The sequence below is a fragment of the Haliaeetus albicilla genome, chromosome 1 (assembly GCF_947461875.1).
Source record: "Haliaeetus albicilla chromosome 1, bHalAlb1.1, whole genome shotgun sequence".
NCBI classification, from domain to species: Eukaryota; Metazoa; Chordata; class Aves; order Accipitriformes; family Accipitridae; genus Haliaeetus; species Haliaeetus albicilla.
Window position 1 is genome coordinate 71,301,137 of NC_091483.1, and position 20,890 is coordinate 71,322,026.

Consider the following 20,890-nt stretch of genomic DNA (forward strand, 5'->3'; position numbering starts at 1 on the left):
GAATCTGCAGGATCAGACCCAGAATTAAAACCACATATTTTCCTGAAAAGCCTTTGTTCAGTAGAAATTGCTTGAGGAAAAAGATCTGAAACTCTTGTTCTTACATGCACTTTCTCACTTTTGTTCACATGAATGAACTTTTGCAGGCAGAATCCTTGAATTTAGGTAGATGCATGCATTTAGGTAGGGCATAAAAGATGTATGTATTCTTCTCCTCTTAAATCTGTTACGATAAGAGAGGATGTGTGCAGAAAGAGTGCACACAGCAGAGCTGTTGCCCTTGCTCCAAGCTGGCAAGCTCAAATCTTGTCATCCTTTGGAAGAACCTACCCACAGCAGGCTGCAGAACTGCTATCCAAGCTGAGCCTGAGATCAAATTCAAATTTTAAAAGATTACAGATAGTCTATTTCAATAACAATCCTAAAGAAAATCAATGTAGAATTTTAACTTCCCTTTCAGATTTTTTATGTGCTTTTATCCTAGCTGGTTTGTACGCTGAATTAGTTCTCCTGACATAGTTATTTCTTACAGCAGAACCTAATGTTCTGTTCTGTATTTCACAGCTCTGGTTCTTCAGAGCTTGGCTAACCTCATCACTTGGAGGATCTTTTGTCTTTGTGTAAAATGATGGCATGTTTCTGAATGAGCAGGCAAACTCCAGAAGTCTGCCATACAGCCTGGAGGCCTTCGTTTGCACCTAACATCTCAGGTCAAAAAGGTTTTTAGACACATTAAGCACAAGCTTAGTGTGAGATTGGTGTTTAACAGCCTTGCCAAACTGGGGAAAGGTCTTTTGGCTTCAGCAGGATTGAGATTTCACCCAGAGAAAAAACTTGTACGTAGGATACTGTAAATCATATTGCACTTTCTGTCAGTCCCCCCCCTCATCTTGCGAAGCAGGTGCCTACAACCGCTTCACTGGAGCTGACTGAATGCAGAGAGGCAGTCCAGCTGGACTGCAAATCATACGGCTACAGCAAGGGAAAAGGGGCTATCTGCTTTAAAAATTAGGAGCCTAACTGCCCATTTTCTGATCTAAGAATGCCATCAGCTTAAGGTGAGAAAACAGAGCTTCAAAACACCAGGGCCAGTCAGCAAAAGAAAGCATTTTCTGCTGATCTGCTTAATGTGGCATGAGTTGACCTTGAAGCTTTTAGAACAAGAATATAAAATAAAAGTGGCTAACTCAGTCACTGAACTAGCAGAACAGCTGCACCATTCTGGCAATGTTGTAGGTTGCATCAATAAAGTACTTTCATCTCTACCTCACAAAAATCTGATAGTGATCCGTCGCACTACTACAATGTTAAAGCTATAGAAGAAAGAGTGAAACCAATAGTATACCTATACAACTGAGTAAAAAGTCCACAAAGGCTATTTTCTGTAATGAGATATTATACATCATCTAGGCACAGTAGGCAAAAACCATAATGAATATGGATAAATAAAGCAAACGTTCACTACGAGGTGCTTACGGTGATACTCAAAATATGACTCTGGTGCCTGATGTGCAATTTAGGTGCAATGACGCACTGAAGTAACACAAAATAATCCTGCCTATCCTCTTAGCATCTATCTATGTGATAGCCCACACACATGTAAGTTGTGCCTACACAGATCCCCAGCAACATGCAAACAAGATCTGAAGTGCATCTGGAGATACAGCATGCCAAGTGAAGCTCTATTATCTGGAGGGGAGACAGAGCTAACTCAGTGTGATGACTTTTATGGCATTGTTGATTCATACCATACTGGATCACAGCACAAGCTTAACTATGCCAGAGATCCAATGATCAGCTATTCTCCAAACACATGTATTCTGGGAAAAATGTTTATTTAGGTGCCTGCAGTTCTCCTACCAATCCTATTTAGAGGTTTTGTTAGTTTGCCATCCATAATGATGGAAGGACTGCAACAACTCCTCTGGAAGGAATGCCTTTCCTTTAATTAAAGGTGCTTCTTTAAATGCCACAGTTAAATCCCAAGCTGCCAGTCAGAAGTAAGTGTGACCAGATTACATTATTCATTGCAGTATGCCCGTTAGAAAGTGATGTGATGGTAATCAGGTGGTAATGTGGTACATTAGATTCAGTATTGTGGCCAGAAGAGGTTTACAGGGTAATTGCAATCTAGCAGGCTGTTACGGTTAGTGATAGTGTTGTTTAGAAAATCCCCAGGGAAAGTGCTGTTTTCACAAAGTGTACTGAAATTCTGCTGTGAAATAATTAGAAAAGCATGACTGACTTTTCATTTCATTTAATTTCATTTCATATCCTCTCTTATTTATATATGGTTTTCTGAAGAAACCACAGTGGCGTTATTTATTATGTCTTTCTTGATTAAATTAGCTAACTGGATCCTTGTTTTGAAAAGATCTTCCCTCTCCTCCCCCCCAGATAATTATTTTTATGGAATTCATTACTTTATTGATAGTGTGGTTACTTCCAGTCATGACAGAGTTTCTCACAACATACAGTCAGTGTCAGGATTTGGACTGAATTAGCATTCTCAATCTGAATTGTAAATTTGACCATGCTCAATCCCCTTTGTAAACTTGTAAACTTATCTAAACTTGTAAATCCCCCTTGATTAATTCTATTCAAGTGTAGAATAAGGTGAGATTTACCATGCCCAACATTTCCATCAGACGCAAAGAATCACCTTGCTTGCAAATATTTGTCCCATAAAATGTTTGCGTTTTACCCTAAATATTCCAAGTGACACTTCAGGAATTCCCATCCCATTACTTTGTTTTAGTCACATAACATAAAACCCAGATGGGCCAGGTAGGAATTAATATATAAAACTACTGGCTTTTGAAAAACCCTAACCCATGAAGGCTCCCCAGAAGCACATAACGCAGATGATAAAGTATGGGGTTTGATCTGAGAGCTGGGCATAAAGCCAATCCAGGATCAAGCTCTGGGCCATCTTGACTGTTCTCCTGCCTCTAGCTCTGCTCAGCATTAGGTGAAACATGGTGATCCTGCAGCAAAAGATGTGGTATAACCCTCAGCTCAGCATTGACCACGTGGTTGGTCAAAACCCAGAGTAGATATATCCTTAGAGACCCTTGCTTTGGCAGAGCGGCACATGAGAGTATTGCATGTGCAGATGGAGGAGCACAGCCAGGGTTACACCACCGCTTTCCTCTCAGCAAAGCAACCAAACACACAAAGCAGCACACCCTTTGTTGTACAAAAGCACTCATTGCCAGCAAACCAAGGCACTGAAACTGCATCCTGAAAATGCTGTGGTTACAAATGTATTTAATTCCAGTTAATTGTGTCCTTATTCATTTTTCAACTGTCAACATTAATGATCCATAATCTAACCTTAATATAATGTCTTTTCAAAACTTGATTTATTGTTTTAGCTCCAGAAGTGTTCCAGGCCTTTATGGATGGAGGTCCAGGATACTCGTACCCTGTAGACTGGTGGTCACTGGGAATCACAGCATATGAGTTACTGAGGGGTTGGGTAAGAACGACAGGTTTTGTTGTTATTTAACACACTGTTTGACAGAAGTCCTGAAGTTTGCAGTGCCCCTGTGTGCACCCTTCATAAAATTTGAGTGGACGAGACTGTGGTTCAGGTCAGGAATGCTGTCCTGAGTCCTTCCCAGCTGGAAGCATTCCTAGGAAAGTTTCACCCCACTCTCAATTACGTTATGAACTTTTGCTAAGTTTGGCTAAGGAAAGGCCTAATGCTTTAATGGCTTCTCAACAAGGCTGAACTGGAAATAATGGCATTTTTTTTCAAATAGAAGTTGAGTTACTTCAGGCTTTATTACATCTTTGATTCTCTTGGCTAATGCCTTAAAAGACCTAATGTAATACTCGAAGATGCTTGGCCCAACTACAGAAAATGCTTATCTGCCAGTGCACTTGTTACTTATCTAATCAATTATGTGATTAAGCTTAATGAAAAATCTTCCTGAGCATGGTCAAATATCACAGAAGATAATGGAAAATTCTTTTCCATTTGGTTCAAAGGATTGGAGTTGGTTGCTTAAATATTTACTATTCCCTATGGAAAAGAGTAATTTAGTTACTATTTCAGGATAATGACATGTAGCTCAAGTAGCAGCATTTTTTAATTCTTAATTCCTATTTTGGAAAGAGGATTTTATTGCATTGCAGTATGCTGTTTTTAAGGGAGGACTATTTGTTTTCATATGACACTAACACAGTACTGCTACCCTGTCCTGCTAGGTACTCTGTGACAATCCATCCCACAAAGATCTCTCAGTTTCATGTAGGATGACAGAAAAGGGAAACTAGAAATAAAGAACAACTATTATTCCAATTTTTAGATGGAAACCTACATTTTAGAGTGTCTGCATATTGTTACTTCAATCCAGAAGCTACATTTTTCAAAGGCCTAAAACTGGGCCCAGCTATTTTTATTTCCATAGAAATGGCAAAAATAATGCTCCTGATACGAAGATGTCTCCCATGCCAAACCTTGGTGCCTGCTCTCAAAGCACAGGAATACTGAAAACCTTTAAAAAAAAAATAAAAGAGTCTTTGCAATTTTTGTCTACCGTCATTCTCAAAAATTACTGAGTTTTTAAGCTGACATTCTTCCCAGGATGGAAAACTTAAGCCTGAATGGTCAAGGTCTGGCAGCGATAAGCATAATACGTTCTCAACCCTAGTCATAGACGGTAGTACTAGCTGCACATATAATAAATTAAAGGAACATCCTGCTGGTTTTATATCAACCTTTTCGCCAATGAGCGTCTCCAAGAAAGCAGCACAATGAATGATTGTGCAAGGAAAGCTGAACTCCCAAGACTAATCACAAAAGATACCTGGTCACTTTATAAATGAAAAATCATATAGAATGGTATCCATTTGCCAAGATCTGTACAGTCTTCTCTGAATAAGTCTATCTGGCTACAGACGAAGCGAAGCTGAGACTGAATCAATTTATTTTTTTTTAAATAAAAACATTGCCATCTGTCTATGCTCCACTCAACCAAGCCAGCTGCTTGTTTTCTCCTGAAGAGCGGCTCTTGCCCACTGAGCAAGCCAGAGGGTGGCTTGGCAGCCCACACCTTTGTACGGCCTAGGAAAAGGTGTGTTTCTTCCCGAACTGCGTTTCTGTATTTTTCTAGTGTAGACAAGGCCTAAACTGACAGGACTGATGACAAGAGAAGTAGCGGCGGGTTGAGGAAATGTGCTTAACCTGAGGCACGTTGCCGTCTGCAACAGCGGTGAGCTCCAAAGCTCCATCTTCAGCAGCGGCCCCCTGCAGATGGCCGCGAAGAGGCTGCAAGCTAAACCTGCAGGCAGGCAGCCCCCTCCTCCTCCACGTTCCCCCCCCCAGCTCTTTGTTCAGCAGCGAGAAGAGAGCCCCATCGCCCCAGAGCAGCGGGGTGGGCGCTCAGTGCAGCTCCGGGGAAAGGGGAAGGTGTTGCACTGGGCAGGGCCACCCGGAGAGAGGACTTGCTCCACTTGGAGCGTTAGTGCATGGGGAAGGCAAGAGGAAAGGAAGGAGCGTTAAAAAGGAGGAGTTATTTTGATCATTTTAGGTTGCGTCCAGTACAGAGCTGTCTGGGCTGTTTTTTGGTTGTGCCCAGTGGTGCTAGCATTTCTCCCTAAGTTGCAGGAACATTTCTCTCCTTAGCCAGTTGCCAGTAAAAGACCCGATAACCAAAACCACAAGTTTGTAAAGCTTTGCATGAAATGTTCGTCTTTTCCCCAAGTTCAGGAATTTAAACTGCATGATGCAAACCCTGACACATGAGTCTTTTCCCAAGCCATAAACAACTGCTAAAATATTACACTAACTCTATATAACATGCTCTCAACAGACACAAAGTGAAGGAAAGAGGTAGTAAGTGAGGTTCTTGGACTCCGACTTTCACTGTGATGTGAATGGTTTACAATGAACTTTGGTAAAACGTCATGAACAAAGACAAAGCAGATTTTGTTTTTCCTTTTTCACAAAATAAAAAAGAAGGGGTCTGATGCTCAAGTGGACTGAATAGCTGAAAAACATGGGCAATATAGGTGTGAAGGATCTCAAAAGACCAAGCATATAATGGCCATTTCTATGAGTATTTAGAGTTCAAATTAACTAAGAACAATATTAAAAATCTCCGCAAATCTAAAAAAATCAAGTAAGATGGAAGAATGCTAATAATTAAAATTAGGTGAGGTTTTAAAGGATTTTTGCAGTGAGGAAAAAGGCATGTGCAGAAACATCCTTAACAGAAAAACTTTCTTATTTTTATTCTCACTTTTTACTTCTTTCAAAGAGTCATTATTCCTTAAAGTTGCTATTTTTAGAGCTAAGTCACCATTTCCAACAATTGGTGTAAATTCTGGCTCAGTGATCATATTGGTCACATCATTATATCAAGTCTAAATCAGCAGTAGGTTACTTCTTGACAACAGACAGAATGTTAACCTTTCATTTTTAATAGCTGTTTTATGGCAGCATTACCACAGGTAGGGAAAAGCATATGACAGACTATTTCAAATGACAGTTTTGAACCTGATTCAAGAATATTATGTATTCAGAGCATGCACTTAGGTCCTGTTGAATTCATATGGACATGGTATAGCTAAATGACAACAGACTAACAGAATGTGAATCAAAGCAAAAAGATTTAAGCAATCCTTGGATTTAATTTTAGAATATCCCAATGACTTGGAATGGAGTTGGTTTCATACACATGCTCAAAGTTAAACATGTGCACGAGTCTTCTTTTCAAAATAAGAATATCTTCTGGGCCTTTATGAAGAGTGGCTCTAATTTGCTATCAGATTAGATAACTAACACCTAGAAATATTCTTAAATTATGATCTTATACCCGTACATGCTAGCAAAAGTCAAGGGATGATTCAGTTCTTAGTGAAGGTAATGAGTGTCTGCCCTTTGCTGTTGAGGTAACTCTATGTTGTGTATGAATTATGGTGCATCAATTCGCACATTGCTGCTATGATGGCTTTTGGCTGCAGATCTCGTATCACAGATCACATATTTGTCATCTGCTGGGTACAACTTAATTCACAAGCAATCCACACTCTATCCATGTTTAAAAAAGTACATCAACATAGAGTATCATTCTATGAGTATCAACTTGCTTCACAAATACAAGCCTTTAAAAAAATAAGTGCACAATAATAAGTATATAAATTTATATGTCATACTTTCATTTCCAAATGCTACATTTAGTAAAAGATAAATCACAGCAATCTTCCTGAACAAAGCACTGTGAAGACTAGGGTTTCTCTTCACCTATAAAAGAATTTAGGCCCAAAACCAGGACAGCAGGTCCATCTAATCCATAGTTCCATGTAATGAGTTAATTTTAGATTTCAAAAAGGGAAAAGGAGAAGGATTGGGATTTGCTGAGTACTTTTTTACTGTGGTTCTTACACAGATTTTCGTAAGCATTTTTTAATTTCTTCTATCTACTACTCAGCAAAATCAGGGTGACAAAGCTCCCTTCAGCCACCACTTTTCCATTTTGTCAGTTTAGATCACAAGTACATTCTAGTACTACAAGTAAAAAATGGTAAATAATCCACGGTTCACACAGAATGTCCCAGGAACAAAATTATGCAGCCATCTCATTTGAACTGATACTTCTTTTCATGAGAGAAAAATTTGCACAGGAAATACATCTATGAGTAATTACATTCATTATGACCAAAGAAAAGCACACACCCAAAGAAGGATTAGCCTCAAAATTGTTATAAGATGTTTTGGTGGTTTTGATATTTCCAGCATAAACAATACTGAGCTCAGGAAAATGTGAACTGTCTACACTCTTTTATCCATTCTTGCTGACTTGATATTGATTTAACTTTATCCCAGAGGCCCTATGAAATTCATTCAGCCACCCCTATCGATGAGATACTCAACATGTTCAAGATAGAAAGAGTTCACTACTCATCTGCATGGTGCAAGGGCATGATAGCACTACTGAAAAAGGTAAGAAAGCACAAACACCTTCTGTCCGCTCTTCTCTCCTCTTCCAGAAGCCCCCCCAACAATGCAGAGGCATCAGGCAAGCACACACATTAGGTAGCCGAAATGTCAAGGGTAAGAAAGCAGTGCTTATTCCTAGATTTTCCTGTACATGGGTGGTGCAGTATTTTCTCTTGAGAAGCTGGATTATTCTTAGGCTCAGACTCAGGGTTTTCGTGGCCTCAAAGAAATAGAAATCTAACATTTTGTTTATTTTAAAACTGATTCACTAGTCATAGCAAAACTTTGGGGATCAGTAATTCCCACTCTGTGCCCTGGGCCCCTCCTCTCCAGCCCTAGCTGTGCATGTGGGAGAGGGAAGGGAGGACCACTCTGCCCTCTGGATTTCTGCTACAGTTTCCAGTCAGGGAGCTTAGAGATGAAAAGGGCTGTAACTCTCCCTGTCCCATGGTGCTATAGTTGCAAAAAGAAAAGTCGAGCCACTTGCTGTAAATGTCACTAAACAGGGTTCTTTCCGAATGCATCACAACCCTGGAACTCACTTTCTTCCTCAAATCCCAGTTATTTGTTTGGTTTAATTTTCTGGCCATGCTGCAAGGCTTATCTGTCTCTTTTAGGTATTTCAGACTATCAGTACTGATACTGGAGCAGGAGATGTTTGTGAATGTGTAAATAGAGCAATACAAGATCAATTTCCTTTGCAGCAATGAGCAATCTATTTTTGATAGATGGAGCAATGAGGTGGTTAATTTTAATTGCTGCCAGGATGCTCAGTGTAACTATATCTTCCAATAAATTAAAGATGAAATACAAATTGTTAGGGGGCATTGAACTGTGATGCTTCGTGTCACTTGGACTCTTGTGTATTTGTAAACAGACTTTTATTACTGTTCAGGACAATTACTAATACATTTATACACTTTGTGCCTGCAACAGCCATCTGGTGGCAATTAAATTATTTTCATATCCTATGAGTTATTACTTTTTTTTTTTTTGGACTGGGACTTGCAGGAGGTGTTAGAAGATTCCCTAGCCATTTTCTTACTCAAAATTGTGTATCATACAATTTATGCTTGTGATACATTTACTCTTTCATATGGCATCCAGTCCCTTAGAAAATGCCTTGTGCTTGATCACAGCTCCTCACTAAGGACCCGGAGTGCCGTCTTTCAAGCCTTGCAGACATCCAAAGCTCTCCATACCTAGCTGATGTCAACTGGGATGCTGTTTTAGAGAAAGCTGTGACCCCAGGCTTTGTTCCTAATGTAAGTCGATATTCCAGGTGAACTGTGTTTGCAAATTCTGACTTTAATTATCATTGCCGTTTTACTTGTTTACACTTGCATGTATTGCTCTTCAATGATTTACTTCTCACTGAAGCTTTACTTTGGATTCTCCTTTCATTTATTCAGTCACAGCTAAGGGAAAATTTGGCCCATTTCATTCGATCACAACAAAATCTAATTAACCTTGGTTCACTTTTTGTTCCCTTTCGAATAAAAAAATACATTTTCCAGACTTTGCATTTCAGCTGTTAGAGCAAATGATTGTCAGAGTTAACTCTGAGCCAAAGAATACCAAGAAGATTGTTGCTGCTCTGAAAGTTAGGCATCTGAGTAACATTTGCAAGACTTTTTAATATCCCAGTTGTGCTGTTCCTTTTTCAGTTAAAAAAAACTGTTCCAAAAGACTGACCTATTTCCTTTGTGACAGTTTCCTACTCTAAAACATCCAGATTCTGTGAGGGAATCTGGTGGTTTCTTTTTTACTGTGGTTCCATTTTGTTGGTATTTTCTGGATATTTCCATTTTGATCATTTGTAAGCTAAATGGATTTGAGGACCATGAATAAAAAGTAATGACTGCAGTGTTACCATGCTTCTCCCCTTTGTTCTGTCATACTACACCATAATTCTTCTCCAAACAATACATCTGTAGCATACTAAGGTTTGTTTATATTCTTTTTTTATGCAGCTGTAAAGAAAGTCGAGGAAGGGGGAATACCTAGACCCTGTTCTCATCCAGGCACACATTAGAGTTCTTGCTAAACCTGATGGGGGCAGGATCGAGCCCTGCAGAAGCTGAGGGCGAGAGGGCATTGCCTAATGGAGCAAAGGCAGCCGGGTGGGTTGCCAAGACAGAGCTGGCAGTGTTTGCTGTGCTTCTTGGCACCTGACCAGAGCCTTTCCTGGAAGCAAAGTCCTGCAGGAGATGAAAGCTACGGGTGGACAAGCAGGGCTTCCCTCAGGGAGCTTGGGGAAAGACCAGGAATACAGCAGGTAACTAGCACAACGGGTGGAGAGAAAGGCAGGACCCTCTTAGGCACTTCAGAGCAATGTTCACCAGGGCTGAAATTCCTTCCTTTCATGTTGTGGCTCAATGGTGGTGCAAGCTGAAAGCTTGAGAAGTGAATGCCATATCTACCAAACCAAGGCCAGGACTTCTTCCCTCTCACTCAATGTCCCTGCAGCTGGAATAACTGCTGTGCCATGCCTGGCCCTTCCTCTATGCTTGCCCAGGTTGCTACCCTAAGCAAAGCCCTGCAGAACAAAGCTCCTCCCTGGCCTGGTGGACCGTGAACTCCATTCTCTGTGGTGCCGTGGATCTACAAGATGAATGGAGACTGCTTTTCCTCTTTTCCTTTTTTTCAAGTTAGAGCTGCTCTCTGAGATATCGTAGGTGTGGGCTGACTCCTTCTCAGACAAAACTCAACAGATTATTTAGACCTCCTATTCCTAGCTGAAAGTTTAATCCACAACTGTCAGCATGCAGGAAACTTCACAACCCTGCTTTGTATTTTACAAGAGGGATCCAGTTCCCCATACTCAAAGGTACAACATACCTGGGGATCCAGGAGAGTCCCAGACTCTGCAAAGCACAGTCGTGCCTAGGTACACGTCTTAGGACTTAAAGTCAAAAGAGACGACTTCAATCTGCTTCAGCAAAACTGGCTACTGAAACCTGCCGATGGCAAGTCTGTTCCCCGCTCCTGCTGCTGCTCCAGTGGTTTCCTTTCCCCAGACATCTCCTCGGTCTCCTCCTTGCTCCCACTCAAGCTTGAATTCATAGGGCCATGTCCTCCATCTTAACTCTGCTCCTGAGGATTGGACTTAAGCCCGCTTTGGTCCAGGAGTGTACAGCCAACTAGCGTGATGTGTGCCACCCTGCTATGCCTGCCTCCTAAGCAGTGAGGTATGGCACTTCAGCTGTAGTAATAGGACCTAATAAAGGGCCTCCAAGTTTTCCACATCCAGCTGGCTTATGCGCAGCCTACCCAGAGCTGGGGCACAACAGGTGCCCAGGGAAGCGCTGGAGTCACCATCCCTGGAGGTGTTCAAAACACGCGTTAGACGTGGCACTTCAGGACATGGTTTAGCGGGCATGGTGGTGGTGGGTTGACAGTTGGACTCAATGATCTTAAAGGTCTTTTCCAACCGAAATGATTCCATGATTCTGTGATAAGTGTGTGATGGTCTGCATCTGGCTACAGACAAGTAACCCTAACTCCTTAATTCACAGTTCTCATGTGGCTGTTTGCTTTTTTCCACCTGGATTTAGGCTGTTTTGAGAGTACCTTGCTCCTGAGAGAGTATAGATAAGTTTCCTGACTTCTTAAGGATGGTGAAAAAAGTAATTTTCAATGTAATTTCAGAAGCAATTATGGAACCTATGTGTCTGCTCTATTAGCCAAGTGGCCTGTCTCTGTGGTTGATGTTGACAATGTTGAATGTGATGGAGACTGAGAAAAGAGGAAGTCCTCTTGAAATACTTTGAACTGTCTGCCATTAAACATGTTCAAAGACAGCTATTCTTCTCACATTTGGATTCACCTTATTTGTGTTTTGGTGGGAATCTATAATATTGCAGGGAAATCTGTAATATTGGAGGCAAAATAATATTATATGTTTAAAAGAAAATAGGAGTTAGAAGCTACTTTAGATAAATGTAACTTTCAGATAAGTTACTAAGTAACTTTAGATAAAAGATTAATCGGAAAGTCCCATTACAAGCTCTACCAGACACTTCAGGACAGACGCTGATATTGCAGAGCTTGTTCCACCTGGTCAGTCAGGTGTGTTAGGAAAAAACAGTGAGAAGGTAAAAATCAAAGCAACTTTTCTAGCACAACACTTCTTTTAATAGTAAACTTTACTGTTTCGTGAGACCAAGTTTGGCCAGGCATTTTCCAAAAATTTCTCTCTCTGTTGCACCAGCAAAACCTTCACTGATTAACCCGGGGCCACACAACAAAATATTTGTTGGTTTTCAGGCTTTGGTGAGAGGGTGAACTGGGCCCAACATACACTGTGATCTGGGGAGAGTTTTATAACTACAGAGTTTTATAAATTTTGACAACTTGCCATTATTGTCAGGAGCTTGCCTGCCTTCTGCAGGCAAGAGGCCATGTGGGAGGCCTGTGGTAGGAAGGTCCCATAGTTTAATTTCTCCCTCAGTAGTTTGAGAAACATCGTTCTTACTTAACTAGTACATATGTTTCTTTATGGTTTAGCTAGTTTCTTTATATTCAGCCTGGAGTCATAAATTGTTAGTAGTTTTTTTGTATTGTTAAATATTTGATAAAGCAAGCAAGGAATTATTTAAATGTAATTTGTGTTCATTTTTAAAGCTTCAGAATTTAAGTGATGTATTTTTTAAGTGCTCAAACAAATATTAAAACTGTACATGCTCAAGAAAAGAACTGATATTGATCAAATATAAAGAATTATTTATTTATAAATAAATGTAAATAAGATATAAACCTCCATTAATAAAAAAAATAATTTACTAAAACTAACTGGATAGTATACAGGAAAAGGCATCAGAGAGCTTAATATTATACTTTGAGTATACAGACTTTGCTAGGAATAAAAATGATGGAGTGATCTCTAAATCAAATGTTTCATTGTAGGACACCACAAGTTATACAAGTGGTTTCTGATGTGGTTTTGCTGCTTAGTGTCTTTGGTTGCTAAATAATATTTGCCATTTATATGTGACTTACGTTAGTACTTCCACCTTGATGGTGATAATGGTGTGATTGAACTCTTGAAAGTCCCAGAGGAAAACAGGCTGCTTTTAAGATCTTCCACCACACAATTCAAATTGTTTGCAATTTTTTTTAAATGCTTTGAGAGAATGAGGAGAAGAAAGGAACTCCTGTTATTCTGATGACAGAAGTAGCAAAACACTGATCCAGTAACTACGATGCCAAGTTGTGACTTTTTAAAAATTTATTGGGTTCAGCTGAACCATAGATTTCCAGCCATACCCTAGCTCTTATCCCTAAATATAAGAGGAAGAGTTCATCCCAAATGTTGTCATGAGGTGGCTTTATTGCACTAATGAATAGAACTAAAAAAAAACCCTCAAGGCATAAACTATGCTCCTGTAAACTTTTATGCTGAAAAGATCTGAAAGAATCAAGAACCTGAAAGGAATTAAGGAAGGAAACAACCACATAGAAATGGTGTTTCCAATCATCCTGCTTAAAAAAGGACTTTCTGATACAACAAAGAATCTTAAGATTTGGTTCAAGCATCACAAATTAACATAAAAATGGAGAATCCAGATTATTTAAGTAACGTAAGTAATAGGTAAGAAAAACCGTAATAGATTGGATAGAGTAGAAAAAGCATAATAGATTGGAATGAAGTATGTGATAGGGAAAAGCCAGCACAGATTCACCTAGGGCAAATCGTGCTTGACAAACCTGATCGCCTTCTATGATAAAGTAACCTGCTCGGTTGATGTGGGGCAAGCAGTGGACATTGTCTACCTGGATTTCTCCAAGGCTTTCGATACAGTTTCCCACAGCCTCCTCCTAGAGAAACCGATGCGTTATAGTCTAGGCAAGTGGTCTGTGTGGTGGGTGGGGAACTGGCTGACAGACAGCACCCACAGGGTGGTGGTAAATAGCTCCTTTTCAAACTGGCAACCTGTCACAAGTGGGGTCCCCCAGGGATCAGTATTGGGCCCAACGCTAATATCTTCATAAGTGATCTGGATGACGGGATCAAGTGTACCCTGATGAAGTTTGCTGATGTTACCAAACTCAGTGGGGAAGTGGACACTTCGGAAGGGAGAGCCATCCTGCAGGAAGACCTGGATAGGCTGGAAGAGTGAGCTAGCATGAACTTTATGAAGCTCAATAGGGACAAGGGTAAGGTCTCGTGCATGAGAAAACATAACCCAGGAGTGCAGCACAGGCTGGGATCTACCCAGCTGGGGAGCAGCTCTGTGGAAAGGGACCTGGGGGTTCTGGTGGACAACAAGCTCAATATGGGTGAACAGCGTGCTGCTGTGGCAAAGAAAGCCAACAGGATGCTGGGTTGCATCAAGAAGGGCATCACCAGCAGAGGTAAAGAAGTCATTATCCCACTCTACACAGCGCTTGTCAGGCCACACCTGGCATATTGTGTTCAGTTTTGGTCCCCACTATGCAAAAAAAGATGTGGACAGGCTGGAGAGGGTCCAAAGAAAGGCCACAAAGATGATTAAAGGACTGGGAAGCCTGCCATATGAGGAAAGGCTGAGAGAACTGGGTTTGTTCAGCCTTGAGAAAAGAAGGCTTAGGCGAGACCTTATCACCATGTTCCAGTATTTAAAGGGTGGCTACAAAGAAGACGGAGACTCCCTTTTTACAAGGAGTCACATTGGAAAGACAAGGGGTAATGTGTGCAAGGTACTCCTGGGGAGATTCCGACTGGACACGAGAGGAAAATTTTTCACCATGAGAACAATCAGCCATTGGAATAATCATAGAATCATAGAATGATTTGGACTGGGACACTAAAGATCATGTAGTTCCAACCCCCCTGCCATGGGCAGGGACACCTTCCACTAGACCAGGTTGCTCCAAGCCCCAACCAACCTGGCCCTGAACACTTCCAGGGATGGGGCATCCACAGCTTCTCTGGGCAGCCTCTTCCAGTGCCTCACCACCCTTACAGGGAAGAACTTCTTCCTTACATCTAATCTGAATCTGCCCTCTTTCAGTTTAAAGCCATTACCCCTTGTCCTATCACCACATGCTTTTGTAAAAAGTCCCTCTCCAGCATTCCTGTAGGTCCCCTTTAGGTACTGGAAGGCTGCTATAAGGTCTCCTGGAGCCTTCTCTTCTCCAGGAGTCTCCCCAGGGAAGTGCTGGATTCCCCAACATTGGACACTTTTAAGATGCAGCTGGACAGGGTGCTGGGCCATCTTGTCTAGACCATGCTTTTGCCAAGAAAGGTTGGACCAGGTGATTCCTGAGGTCCCTTCCAACCTGGTATTCTATGATTCTATCAACCATTTTTTGATACAAACGCTGCTAACCAAAAAAGGCCTGCTCCTTCCTTTGTTATCACGGACAGGAGCTAGGTAACTGAATACCTGTAACTCTTCAGAAAATCAGGTTTTACCAGCTAAGGTCTTAGAGGTACTCCCCATCCTTCCTGCACTATTACAGTTGCTATTTATGCTCCACAGCACTAACTGATATTTTGATGAAGACTCTGGGCCAGATTAATCTCTCTCATTGGGGTGACATAATGTAGTCACTCTAGCAGTACATCTGTATATAACTAGGAAGAGGATCTAACTCTTTATAATTGCTTTATAATATGATTTTTATCTTACCTCCCTTATTTAAACTTCAAGCATCACTCCAGGCCTAAAAAGACAGTTTTCATTTTACAGATGTGGTTGGGAAGCAGGATAATTATTAATGCTATTAACACTTGCCAGGCAAACTACAAAAACACAATGATGCTTCAAAGAGTAACTTTCAATCCTTTTGTACCAGAAAGGAAGACTGAACTGTGATCCTACATTTGAACTTGAAGAAATGATTTTAGAGTCCAAGCCTCTCCATAAAAAGAAAAAGCGACTTGCCAAAAACAAATCCAAAGATGGAGCTAAGGAAACCTGCCCACTGGTAAGCTGTGGACTGTGACTGCAGTCAGTGTCGTTTCATTTACACTTTTTAATAGACAAACTCATTTAAGTTCAGTTTTATCATCTCTGAAAATAGACTTGACCTCTATGTCTGTCATTTTACCTGTAGCATAACCCATCTCCAAAGCAACATGAAAAGTAACCATTTATTTCAGTCAAATAGTAACAGCATGTTTAAGTTATAATAATTTTTAAGATTCTCACAGATGCTCTTTTCAAGTATGAAAAAGTGTTGCCAGTTGGCAAATATGCTTCCCACACACGGACAGATAGTTACAAGGAGTATTTATCCACTCCTAGTACCAAAAATGAAAAGTATGCGGTGAAAAGCTCATTCTTCATAAATGTTTTAAAGCTGTCTCTGGCAGTCTTGACTAATGTGTCCCATGTAGAAACACTCATTGTATAAACAGTCTAAACTTCTGAGAAGATTAAGAAATAATCGTTTTCCAGGCTTGAATTTTCATTTCAGTGAGGTTTTATAAATTCTGTTGCTGCTCCTAATGATTTTGAATGTTCATGCAAGCTGTTCTTAGAGCTATCAGACATAAAAGTCCTCAGGAATTCTTTGTGGGGAACTTCTTCCAAAAGGAAGAAAGATTGATTGTGCCAGCACAGCCCACTTCTGAAGAGTCTTCAAAAAGCCTTTTGATAGTATTCATTCATAAGCCTTTTTGTTCAGTATTGTTTCTGTTGTTGTGATTTTTGTATATGATTTTCCATCTTTTTTAATCAACCTATTCATGCTGTTTTTTAAAGAACGTACACCTGCAGCAGTGCTTGGAAACCGTTAGGAAAGAATTCATCATATTCAACAGAGAGAAGTAAGTGCGTTTCTTAATGCCTGTTTAGCATTCACTACTGAAATTAATTTGAGAACCATTTTTTTTTTCTCCCAGTGTAAGGAAAAGTGATTAATGATCACAGCAGCAGGGGCTAAAAGGCTGGATTTCCATTGATTTCTTCCTCTTACAGTCTCTGGTGTGATGGTTTTGTAGTTCTTCCATCTCTGAAAGCAAGCAGCAGTGTTTGTGGTGAAAGTATGTTAGAGACACAAGGTAAATGTCACCGACACTCTCCAGAGAAACTGTTAGCAATTAAGCAAAGGAGATACAATACAAGGGGCTGCTTTCTCACAACTCAAACAAAACCAAGGGAAGTGATAGCTCATGAAATTTTAATGATATAAACTGCGGTGTTCTGACTTGGAAACGCTATTCATACTTCACCACCATAAAAAAGTTTATTTCAACATTATTTATTTCAACAGAGCTAAATATTAAAACTATATCAGACATAAAGCAAGTGCTTCATAGTCTAAGATTCAGCCAGAATTCATAGAACACAAGTCTGAATCCCAAGGATGTCAATAATCTTCCTGGTCCAATTAATACGCTGCATTTCACATAGTTCACTGTGTTTGAGTTGCAGACACTATGGACCTGTTTGTATTAACAGATATAGCTCATAAAAGGGGAGGAGTTGTTTGTGTCTTTGGTCAAATTATTGCATTTCATCCAAGTATATTCAGTGGTTTTATTTGACCTAATTATATCTGCAAGCCTTTCTAATGGAGTTGTGAAATGTTAGAAATTAATCAAAAAGTTGTGACTATATTACTTAATGCTTACAAAGCAGGTAATTACTGTCTTCTGTAATTAAAACTGGGAAAGGGATTGTCAACTTTGCACAGTTGACATGTGGTCATGAAGGAAATTATGCCATAGATATAACCCCATTTTTCCTGTTACAATCTTTGGGACATGTCTATGCCCAATACTGACTGCTCACAGAAACTACAGTGAGGACTTACAAAGAAAAGGAAGGTCTGACAGATTCTTCATGTTATTTTGCATGATGTCTAGCACAAGAGATCCATACGTTTATTTAAGAGCGATAAACAAGAAAAGCCAGACCAAGTCATCTCATAAAAGTTTTTCAGAAGGGTCTTGGTGGACTTCTTTGAATCAGTTCTAGTATCAGTGAACTAAGGAATGCCTGAGTTTTATAGGAGTTTTAATAACCCACAAAAATCAAAATTATTAAGATTTTAATAACAAGATTAGAAAAAGATTACATTGATAAATCAATTTAATGTGTTTCCAAGCAGTTGTTCATACAGCTAGTGCATTCCAGATATGACTCTCTCACCTACTCCAAAGCTATATATCAAGGAAACCCAGTAGACAGCAATTTTTGAAAGATAAAATAAAATACCAGATTTTGTAAAACAATTTCAAAATCCTATTGTGTGTGTTCACTAGCATTGAACGATTTCTTTTGACATGATTTTACTGTGTTATTCTTAAATCTTTTTTAGCAGTGCATAGGAAGTTTTTTTCATTTGTTTCATATTGCACAATTACAGTAACAACAAGCTATAAAGGACTCTGAGAGGCTGATGCAAGATCAAAGAGAAGTTTAAATGGAGTACAAGTAAAATGGAAGCAAAAGATAAAACATATGCACTTCATTCAGAACAGCATGTGTTTCAGTCATCACTTGATTGGCTTTGACAAGGTAAAAGAAAAATATTTAGTACAGAACTACAACAGATCCTGCATTGTCTAAAGCCAGACCACAATCATTTCTTTTTTAAATTGTATTAGAGCTGAAGAAGGACATGGAGAGACTTCTGTAATATTTTTCAAAGATAAAAATATTAATAAGGGGGGAAGCAGGTGTGAAACTTTTGAAGTGCAAAGCGAATTCAAGTTAATGGGAACAAAATAAAAGCAATGACAGTGTCGTGGTTTAACCCCAGCCAGCAACTAAGCACCACGCAGCCGCTCGCTCACTTCCCCCCATCCAGTGGGATGGGGGAGAGAATAAGGAAAAGAAGTAAAACTTGTGGGTTGAGATAAGAACAGGTTAATAGAACAGAAAAGAAGAAACTAATAATGATAACACTAATAAAATGACAACAGTAGTAATAAAAGGATTGGAATGTACAAACGATGCGCAGGGCAATTGCTCACCACCCGCCGACCAACACCCAGCCAGTCCCCAAGCGGCAATTCCCCCCCCCGCCCCTTCCCAGTTCCTATACTAGATGGGACGTCCCATGGTATGGAATACACCGTTGGCCAGTTTGGGTCAGCTGCCCTGGCTGTGTCCTGTGCCAACTTCTTGTGCCCCTCCAGCTTTCTCACTGGCTGGGCATGAGAAGCTGAAAAATCCTTGACTTTAGTCTAAACACTACTGAGCAACAACTGAAAACATCAGTGTTATCAACATTCTTCGCATACTGAACTCAAAACATAGCACCATACCAGCTACTGGGATGACAATTAACCCTATCCCAGTTGAAACCAGGACAGACAGACAGAGATGTCATCATACTGGAAAGAAGAGGCTACACAGTATACACCAGAGTAATTTATGGTGGGTTTCCTTAGACCTTTCTATGCCCTCAAGGCTGTATTGTAGAGGCTGAGGCTGTGCTTACACAGATTTCCAAAGCCACATGGCCAAAGAAGTTCTTAGGAACAGCTACAGATGCTGAAAGACATTAACTGTTCCTACAAACACAATATGCAATAATATATGATAGTACCATTAGGTGAGGTGTCAATCCCAAGCAGGTCTTTAAGTCAGCCTCAGATTTACACAGCCGGATGTTTTGATATTCCTCCACGTTCCTCTACGTAGACCAGAATTGCTTATATAGTTTATCTATTTGAAAATATCTGCATACCTCCTTATGAATATTCATTATATTCAGCTTCAAACATCTACATTCTATTGTGATTTAAGCCTTCTGCACAGTTTACTTCAGTGGCACAGAACATTACATAAATCCTAAGAAAGTGGGAATCAAAACAATTAGCCCATCTTTCAAGGGAAAAGATGAGAATAAAAGGATTCAAGGAAAAAATTCAGATGTTTCTAACTGAGCAACATAAAGTCAGGTAGTAATGTGTAGTTAGAGTATAATGTTAACCATCCCAGTTCCACAGCATCTTGCAATCTAATACTCGTAAAATTGCAGAATCTGTTTTTATTGAATGTTTTGCTGATGCTTCCAGGCTGTGTCTCTTTATTACTTTATATATTTCATCCTGCAACAGATACTGCAAATCTTGAAATATGCCATATTTTCTTTCCAAGAAGCTCAGGAGACTCTCAGAAACTCTTAGATTGCAGATTGGGGGGGGGGGGGGGGGGGGGGGGGGGGGGAAGGCTTACTAGGCTAAAAAGAATTAAAAAATAATTGAGGTGATTGAAAGAAGTAACTTATTAGTTTCAGATAATGCCAGCAAAGAGAGAATGTGCACATTTTCACTTTTCTATTGCTTTCCATAGTTAAGTAGTTGGAAACTGGTGTTTATAGGAATCTTTTAAGCAAGATGAGTCCATTTCAGCTAAGCCAAACTTTCAAACGAGTGGGCTCAGTTAAAAAGGCTGATGTTTTTCCATATGGCTTTACTGGCAGCATTCAGGCAATAAAACTTCTCAGTAAGTCTTACCTTGTCCTTGAATGCAATTTATTTGGCTGGACTGTAGTTTAACTAAGTAGCTGATATCTATGGTTTGAACAGTTATGAGATAGGATGAAAGATTTGAAGAATTAAAAAGTAAGATGTTGTATACAGTCAGAGAGCACAAACATACACTGCAGAATGATAGAGCAAATGTGTTTTGTTAAATCAGGAATTAGGAAAGGAGGACTTGGAGCCATGATATGAGCTGTTTTCTTTATATATTGGATTTAATTGCACAGGGCTTCCTGGACAAAAAAGTGTAGTCAGTGCTTATCAGCAATGGGTAACACAAGTTAGATTCGTGTATCTTTACTTACACACTCCTGATCACAGAGCGTCTTCTGTTGATGCTATTCAGAAGTCACTGGGGAGATGAAGAGGATTGGAGAGATTACAAACTATTCCCAGTCACTCTGTAGAAAAAAGCCAGGAAACAACCCTATCAAGCAAAGTTTCCAGAAAAAGAAAAAAAAAAAAAATTCCTAATATTTGCATGAGTGCAAAAGACTGTCCTGTGGGCT

At 40.0% G+C, this 20,890-nt stretch overlaps 1 protein-coding gene across 5 annotated transcripts in view; it reads left to right on the top strand.

Annotated features, from left to right (window-relative positions):
* STK32B (serine/threonine kinase 32B) overlaps positions 1–20,890 on the top strand; it is a 183,942-nt gene that overhangs the window by 140,163 nt on the left and 22,889 nt on the right. For all 5 annotated transcript variants that reach the window (XR_011326550.1, XR_011326552.1, XM_069793765.1 and 2 more), the window contains 5 exons: positions 3,378–3,481; positions 7,838–7,954; positions 9,091–9,216; positions 15,734–15,865; positions 16,645–16,709. Coding sequence is in view for 3 of the 5 variants with exons in the window: in XM_069793765.1 (XP_069649866.1) it covers positions 3,378–3,481; positions 7,838–7,954; positions 9,091–9,216; positions 15,734–15,865; positions 16,645–16,709 (544 nt within the window). In the remaining 2 variants the exon portion in view is untranslated. The remainder of the gene's footprint in view (positions 1–3,377; positions 3,482–7,837; positions 7,955–9,090; positions 9,217–15,733; positions 15,866–16,644; positions 16,710–20,890) is intronic.